The sequence below is a fragment of the Elephantulus edwardii genome, unplaced genomic scaffold (genome assembly GCF_000299155.1).
Source record: "Elephantulus edwardii isolate Elephantulus edwardi_28Jun2011 unplaced genomic scaffold, EleEdw1.0 scaffold00118, whole genome shotgun sequence".
NCBI classification, from domain to species: Eukaryota; Metazoa; Chordata; class Mammalia; order Macroscelidea; family Macroscelididae; genus Elephantulus; species Elephantulus edwardii.
In genome coordinates this window covers 3870974-3880098 of record NW_006399868.1, presented here as the reverse complement: position 1 = coordinate 3880098, position 9125 = coordinate 3870974, and the positions used below count along the sequence as shown (strand labels likewise).

Sequence of the window (9125 nt, the reverse complement as noted above, 5' to 3'; positions counted from 1 at the left end):
AACAATTTTTACACATATTATTCAGTAATATTGGTTAAACATTATTCTAAGCATCAAAATTTCCATTTGTTTCCTTCTGGTTGTGCTATTCCAGTACACTAAAAAGCTCTAGTGGCTAGTGGTACGAAACTGTGCTTCAATCCCAAAGGCATAGAGTTCAAATCCACCATCCATTGGAGAAGGATGGACAATCTCCTCCCAGTGATATTTCCTGCCTCTGAAAACTCACTGGAGGGTCAGCTATGAGTTGGTTTTGACTTGATGACACACAACAACAATAACAATTTCCCTGTACTTTATCTTCTCATCTTGCTTTAGAATGAATTTAACCATTGGTCTCGTGTTGATAATTTTTAAAGGAACTCATAATTCATAGGTGGGATTCTTTATTAATGAGTCAATCTTTGTTTAACTAAAAGGTGGTGTCAAGGGATCATTTGGGTTTTAAGGCTTAAAAAATGGCTTGGATCAAAGGGGGAATGAATGTATCTCGGAAGAAATACAGTCAGAATGCTCCTGAAAAGCAAGAATGGCAACACTTTTGTCTCAGAGCTGCATCATGTTATCTTAGGGATTAGCTCCTGAAGAAAGGTGTGCTTATTCGAAATCCAGTAAAAAGGGGGGAACCCACAAAGGGTGAATTGCCACAGTGGCTGCCACAGTGGGCTCGACCACAGCAGCAAATATGAAGCTGATTCAGGACAAGCAGGTTTCTTTCTGTTGTACACAGGGTCATAGAGTCACTGTGAGTTGAAATCAATTCAACAGCACATCCTAACAAGGGTTTGGGGAAGTATTCTAGCCTCAACCTGATCTGTCAGTCTGAATTCCTTTTTAGACTTTATGTTCTCTTTCATATTTTTCTCCTGTTCTATCAAGGCCCATCCATAATACCCCTTACAGACCAGAGCTCCCTTTAGGCTCATAAACTTTTATGACCCCAGATATTATTCACCACATTGGGATGTAGGACACACACTTTATGAACTTCTTGTTGTTATGTGTTGTTGAGTCAGAACCAAATCACAGCGGACCCTTCAGTGGGTTTTCAGAGGATGTCAAGTGCACAGAAGGGATTGTCCATTTTCTCCTCACAGAGCAATTACTATATTCAAACCACTTGCCTTTGGGTTGGCAACACAACTTCTTGCCACTATCCACCAGAACCACATGATGTTGATTAAGTAAGTAAAATTTCCCCTTTGTTACAAGGGAAATAATGCACTGTGGCAATGAAATAGTGAGGAGTAGACTGAAGAGAATGGAAGTGAGGGAAAGTGGGTATAAGAAGAACATTATGAGAGAGAAAGACGTGGCCAAGGGAACAGAGCAAGTAGTTAAAGATATCCAAAGTTTTAAGCCTGGGTGAAGGAATAATTAGAATAAAATGGAGAGAGACTCAGAGATCTTTGCGAAAATTTCTGCCAGGGAGACAGTGAGACTGGCTGGGGATAGCACAGGGTTCAGAGCTATTAGCATAGGGCTGCTACGAGTGACAGGCTTCTCGACAGAGAACGGTGAATAACAACACCAGGGTAGATGTACTCTGTCACATGGAGTCACTATGAGTCAGAATCAACTCCATGGCAAAGCATTATTTGTTTTGTTTTAGACTAATTGATCTACAGGACTTTTAAAAGTACCTCTTGATTGACGGTACTAAGGCTGAGACTTCAAGGCCTGAAGCATTATTGTACTGAAAGCAATTTATTTGAGCCAGACAGAATTTGATGAAACTTCATGTGACTCCCTCCCTTGCAGCTGCCTGAAAACATTAAGAGCGACCTGCTGTTCTCTCTCCCCAGTGGGAATTTTCCACCTCTCTTCACAGACACACCTAGGCTGGCATCCAGGTGAATATCTGGGAGAAGGTGCGCCCACCAAGAGCGCATCTCAGGAGGCATCTTGGAATTCTGCATAATAACACTGGTTTATTAGACATGACAAATGTGCCATAGTAACACGAGACAACAGAGCTCTGGTGGCTTATTGTTGGTGTGTGTCATTGAGTGGGATCTGACCCGTAGCCAACACTCCAACAGGTTTTCAGAGGCAGTAAATTGTACAGGAGGAGACTGCCCATTCTTCTCCAGTGAAGCAGCTGATGGATTTCAACTATGTGCCTCTGAGAATGCAGTGAGGTTTCTTACCACTAGGCCACCAGAAATTGTGTTGTCAACCCAAGATACATGGTTTGAATCCATCAACTGCTTCATAAAAGAAAGGTGTCTATCCCTGTGTAAGCCACTGCCCCTGAAAACCCTCTGGAGGGTCAGCTATGGGTTGGTTCTAACTTGATGGTACACAACAACAACAATATGAGATAAAGGCATTATGAGAAACTGAGACTGAGTAAGGAGCCCTGGTGGCATATTGCATCAAGTGTCCAGTAGACTAACAAATCTACAGTTCAAATCCACCAACTGCTCTGTAAAAGAAAGAAAAGTCTCTCCACATGAACATTTACAGCCTCAGAATCAGCTCACTGGCAATAGGTTGGGTAGCATTTCTGCAACTTTTCTGTGGCTCTAAATTATTTCAAATAAAATTTTGATGTAAAATTATTTCTCATCAAAAATTTAAGTTCAGTGTGGCTTCTCACCCCTTATGAAAACAAAATGATAGAATCCCCTTATTTTATTAATATAAACAATATTAACAATTACAGAGGAGGAAGAAAAAGAAGACAGAGAAGGAGTGGTTAACAGTTTTTTAATTTATATTTTTTATTTTTTTTCTTTACATTTATGGAATATTTTTCAAGGATTAGCTAGTCACCTCCCTGAGCACCTTGGACTTACTGAAAGATGATAAGACTTGTGCAGAGTCACACAGTTATTAAAGGCTGGGGCTGGGGATCAAAGGCAGGTAACCTAGTTCCAGAGGCCTATTATGAAGCCTTTCCCATTTGTCCCACAAATGACTCCCACCTTCATCTGCTTTGCTCCCACAGAAACATAGCATATTTAGTACTTTACATCTGAGCCAGATTCTTATGCAAATGTGTTAATCACCACAGAAGCAAGGAAAACCTTTACTCCTAACGGATTTGTTAAATACTTGCTAATCCAGTCAGTCAGTCATTTTGGACCTTTTTCCTTCTAAGAAAAGAGCTCTGAGTTCATTATGAAGATTAGGGAGGGTTTGGTTTCTTTATCAACACATTCTGATTCATGGAGTGTCACCAATTGCAGTTACACATCCAGTGAAATCTTACCAAAGTAACTACTATGACAAAAGTTCATTGTTACGGAGTCGATCTTGACTCAGAGTAACACTTTGGGCAAAATAGAACTCCATAGTTTCTCAGACTGAGTCTTTAAGGAACCAAAAGGCCACAGATGTTTCCATTGAGCAGCTGGTGCATTTGAACCATGGGACAGTTCATTAGCCACCAAGCAGTTAGTCACTGCACCACCAACCATTTCAACAGAAATAAGAACCAAGGAGTTGATTTTAAAATAATCATTTTAGTTGAATTTTTAAAGTTTATCTCTGAGGTTTATCCACCTCTCGTTCTCCCTATAGCTTTTGAATTTTTCAGTAGATTGTTTTTTATCCAGGCAAGAACCAAACCAACAAGTCAAGGTTTCCATGTTTCTAACAAAAAGCAGCTTCTGCCACCAACTGCCTCAGTATCTAAAGAACATGAAACGTTTTTCGTCAACAACTCAAAACACAGCCTCAGGCATTTTCAGCAAACATTGGTCCCTACATAGCTGCTATCATAGTGTGTTCTTCTAAAGGGAAGTGTGTATTCTTCAGTATTCTTTTGGCACCTAGCCACAGAAATCCAGAGTCAGCCAATGAGAGAAATGGTCTTGCTGGTGCAGCTCTGAAAGCAGACTTTCCCTGTCTCCGCTTCTTATGTTGCTTCTCAGTATCTGCTCACCATCTAATAAATAGCTTCTCAAAATTGAACCACTTGCTGTACAGAGGTAACTCATGGTTGCTGTGATGCTGAACACCGTGACACTGATGTTTCAAATGTGATAATGGTCACCCATGGTGGACAGTGTTTGGTGGGGCTCCCCAATTAAAACAAGCTTGGAAGCAGGAGTGGCATCCTCTTCTGAAAGAGCTTGCCTCCAGAAACTCTATGGACTTGGAGAAATGACGAAAGTTATACAAGTGTTCAGGTCTTTCGTTTATAGGGTCGCTATGAGTTTTATATGACTTGACAGCACTTAACAACAACAACAATCCCAAAGGATTAGGCCACATTCCTGCATCTTACCTAGATTATTGTAGTGGAGGATACGGAGAATGTCCATATCCCAGACACCATGACTAACCAGGCCTGTTTATGTGGTCATGTCAACCCTAGAAGACTGGTGACCAGTTGTCATGAGGGTGGACTTTACTGGCAGTTCCTCTGTATTCTCTTGAATAGGATTCAGCCCAACTCTGCCCCTTGACTGTTACTATCATCCTTTGAATATTTACAGACAAGTTCAACTTGTTGGGGGACATGTGTGAACCCAAAGAAAGAGGCACTGCTGTTGTGTCTGCTTGCTGGTAGGCCCATCCCTACTGTACTAAAGTCACTGTATTTCTGCATAATTCTATGACTCACCTCCATTCTTTCTTCCCTGCCTTTTTTAATAGACTGAGGAGAGATGGCCATCTGACTGGTGGTTGCAAGTAGCAGAGCTGGTTTGGGCTCTTCATCCTAAGCTTGTGGAGGTATCTGGTCCCAATTGCTCAGGAATTTTATGAATGTGGGATAATTAAAACCACTTTGTCCTTGTTTGGACCCCAGTCATTCTTTATGGAACATCAGAAAAAGTTCCACACAGCAACACACCTATAAAAGCTAATGTTCTTATACTTTTTTTTTTTTCAGATGCAGATACATTCATTTATTGTAGTTCTTATACTTTTTTTAAAAAGTCCACCTATTATTCATGCTCCTTTTTATTTTCAACTGTATATTCAATGTTCTTGTGGGAGTAGAATTACTGCAAAAAATGATATGAGGATGGCAGCTACCTCCTTTACCTTCAACGAGGGCAGACAGAAGAGAGAACACCTGTATAAGCAACCTAAGGTGGGTTTCTGAAATGGACATCAGACTTCTTTCCTCCAACTTTTCCACAAATCTGCCATGAGGCTTCCCTCCCACAGCAGTCTCTGCTTCTCTGCTGGGTTCAGTAATTAGAAGCAATGACCACAGAGAAGACAGACAATATTCATAATTATGGGATCTACTAAAGAAGTAATAGTTCAGGATCAGAAATTACTCCAAGTCAAGTTCTTCCATGAAGACTCTGATGAGCAGTGTCGACAGGCTGGTAGTATATCAGTCCCATGGCCCCTGCACTTCTTATATCAGGGTTACACAGCCTTAAGCTCTACCAGTAAGAGTCACTATTACAATGTGCTCTGATTGCATAGCCTGTAGGAAGGTGATCTGCTGATCCCAAGGCCTGGGCTCCCTGGCAGTTTGAATCTACTAGGAACTCCACAGAAGAAAGATGAGCAATCTCTTCCTGTGGAATTTTCAGCCTTAGAAGCCTGCTGGAGGGTCAGCTAGGCATCAATCTCAACGTGAGAACAATGAGTTTGAGGACTTTTTCTAGTAAATATTCAGAGGCATCCCCACTGCCCCACTGTACCAGTAAGCCTCTGCCTAGAGACACTGCCTCCTTGGGTCACTATCAGCTCTATCTCCCTGGGTAGCAAATTTCATCCAGCGGCACTTCAGTCCTCCTTCAAGCCACCAACCACTCAGATGTCTCCCTCCATGAACCACCAAGGTCAGCCTCTGTGCCTCTGCCTTCCTCTTAAGAAACTCTTGCCATCTCAGGAATCTATCTCAGTGATTCAGTGAACTCAGATCCAAAGAACACACCCCACTCCCGGGTCTTCTTTTCCAGTGGTTGTGAAAGCTCCCATTTTCTGCCTCTGAGATGATTCACTTTAATCATATTAGACTGGCAGAATTGATCAATCCTTTCAGTTTGAAGACTAAGGTGATCCTGATTCAGTCCATGCTCTTGTCCATCACTTGCTATGCGTCTGAGAGTGGGACAATGAGTAAGGAAGACAAAAGAAAAATTGATGCCTTTGGGCTGTGGTGTTGAAGAAGAGTGCTGAGTATTCCATAGACTTCCAAAAGAACAAACAGTTGTCTTGAAGAAAATGCAGTAAGAATACTCTTTTAGAGGCAAAAATGACAAAGCTTTGTCTCACATATTTCAGGCATGTTAGTAGGAGAAGTTGGTCTTTGGAGGGATAGATCATGCTTGGAAAGGAGAAGGTTGGTGCAAGAAAGGAAAATCCTCAATGAGAGATTGACACAGTGACCACAGCAACACACTCACACATATCAGAGTTGGAGTTCACAGGTACCTTAGTCTATGTCTTAAATTTATGGGGATATACTCAAATTTCCAAGTAGAAATTTTGGGCTGAGAAATAAAACTATTTTCCCAAGTTTCAAAAACATCTGCTAGCTCCTAATGCATAAATCTTTTAACAGTAATGAACAAGGTCAGCTATAGATTGGTGCTGACTCCATGGCACACAAAACTACATGGCCTTAGTAAGGCTGGATTAGGGAAGTTAAGTTAATGAGCAAAGATATGATCTACAAGAATAGATTACATTTTGAGTCAAGCTAGAGAGCAGAGGAATCTGCTACCACCAAGAAAGAAGAGCTAGGAGTAGAGCTCTTCCTTTAGACCTGGGGTCCCTGTTCTGAGAACCTCCTAGACCCAGGGAAAGATTGACATCAAAAGAGATGGTCTTCTCTAAGGGGCACAGAGCCAGCAGATGTTAACAGGAGACAAGGACCTTCCCCCAGAGTGACAGAGAGAGAGAGAGAGGTTCTCCTACTAGAGCTACACTCTGATTTCAGACTTCTAAACTGTAAGAATAAATTGTTCTTTGTTAAAGCCATCCATGTGGTGTTTCTGCCATAGCAGCACTAGGTAACTAAGACGCCCACACAAGACTCACAAAATAACAGGAGACATGTGAGTGGGGGGGGGGCGGGGGGGGGGGAAGAGAAAGGAAGGAAGAACATATTTGCCTAAAAGTTGTTCTAAATATTTATATTCCAAAGCCTAGAAAATTGATATGGTAGGAACATTGATTGGATATAACACTTCACTTCTTTAATTCCTCATTTGTTTCACAAGTATCAAAATGTTTATGTAAACTGACAGTAAGTGTTACAGTCTGCTAGAAGGCAGGAATCCATCCTCTTCACTGATCGGCAGTTTTGTTTTATTTTGTTTTGTCGTCTGAGGATTGGAATAGAGAAGATAAACATGAGAATCTTTCTGTCTGATACACTGTTCTATTTTTGTCTCATTTTCATTTCTGTTTTGCTAACTTGCTTCTCTTTTCTTATGTGCAGTTGAGCACAATATCTGCTTGAAGTAAAAAAGTAACACACTGATTGGGTAAATCATAAACCAAGAATTCAAATCCACTGCTGTCAAGTTGATTCCAGCTCTCAGAGAGCCTATAGCATAGAGCAGGATGAGACTGGAAGACTTCATGGAAACAGATTGGAACAGCTTTCCATTCTCAACTGGTGGGTTTGAACTACCAGCCTTTCATTTAGGATACTAAAGTTTTTATTACCATGTCAACGGGGATCTTTGCACATTCTCTCTTCCCAAAACCTCAGGACTTCGGGACCTCCTGAAATCACCCATCCATCTTTCCAGCAGAAGTTTGCACCAAACTATAGGAGGACAGTTTATTACTTCCCAAAATTTCCTGGGAAGGTTTTTAATGAGCCAAATACTTGATTTGATTTGGCTCACTTCACAAGTGTCAGACAAAAGAGTATTTCACTTTCAAGGGAAATTATAGACACACACATACACATTCACACACTGTTGCTGTTACAGCTCGTTACCATCAAGTCCATACCCACTCATAGTGACCCATATGTGCACTGGAGATCTGAGCTCCATGGATATTTCAAGGCTGGACCACCAGCACTTTCTTCCTAAGTTCTTCTTTGTGAGTTCCTACAGCCAACTTCTCAGCTGAGAAGAGAGCGAGGACCATCTCAATTTCAAGAATTAGATGCACAATTTTGGCTGCAAGATTGGCAGGCAACCAAGCAAAACAAATTCGTAGAGAGGAGTCTACATCGATGCTCACACGGATTCTCTAGCTGTGACGTTGGTCCAAGCGCAGCCCAGCCGTGGACAGGGTGGTCCTATGGAGAAGAAAACTGGCCAAAGAACAGGATAGCGCTGGACTCATTGTGCCTGATGAAGAACAGGAAAGGGTGGTCACAGTGGAACATTTCTAAGTCCGAGGCTGTGGCGGTGGTGAAGCTGGCACCAGTGCCCGTCGTGGCCTGTGTGCCATCCTCGGTCACCTCCACGAAGGACCGGTGCAGGAACTTCTGCGCGTGCAGCCCGGAGCCAGGCGACATCCCCGAGTAGTCCGCACACCGCTCACTGAAGGCGTCCCCCAGCCCCAGGGCGCTCAGCGAGTCCTTCAGGTCGTAGGTGTCCTGCACCTGGAACCTGGGCAGGTGCACGCTCACAGTCCTCTTCTCCAGGTACCCGGGGCTGGTCCACTCCACCAGCTGCTCAGGGCTTACTTGGTCTACAATCTAGTGTACAAGGGAGGAGGGCAGAGTGGCACGGTTAGTCAGCAAATGTCAAAGTAACGTAATGCTGAATTGAGTCACAAAAATAAATAAATAAACAAATAAACAAATAAATAAAAATAAACCCACAATCCAGTCAGAACTGACTCCTAGCTGACCATCAGCTGGGTTTCTGAGGCTATAAATTATACAGAGGAGATTGCCCATCTTTCTCCCACGGGGCTGCAGCAATCAGAAACTACCAGCTTTTTCTGTTTAAATCGTCTGTGTTAGTATAATGAGATCCTTCGTGGCTGGGTGGGGGAGGAGATCGGTTAACCCAAAGGCAAGCAGTGCAAATCCACGAGCAGCCCTACAAAAGAAAGGGGAGCGGGAGCTCTGGTGTCCTAGCGGCAAGAAGCTGCACTGCAATCCCAGAGATACGTGGTTCAAATCCAGCAGATGCTCTGCCGGAGAAGGAGGGGCCATTTCCTCCTATACCAGTCAGATCCAATTTGACGGTACACACACCGAGAAAATAATAAAATAAATCAAAATT

At 42.6% G+C, this 9125-nt stretch overlaps 1 protein-coding gene across 1 annotated transcript in view; it reads right to left on the bottom strand.

Moving 5' to 3' along the window:
* Positions 1-8185: 8185 nt before the first annotated feature.
* Positions 8186-9125, bottom strand: part of SERPINB13 (serpin peptidase inhibitor, clade B (ovalbumin), member 13) — a 14743-nt gene continuing 13803 nt past the window's right edge. Inside the window, exon 7 of the mRNA XM_006892733.1 lies at positions 8186-8590. Within this exon, the coding sequence (XP_006892795.1) occupies positions 8186-8590 (405 nt within the window). The remainder of the gene's footprint in view (positions 8591-9125) is intronic.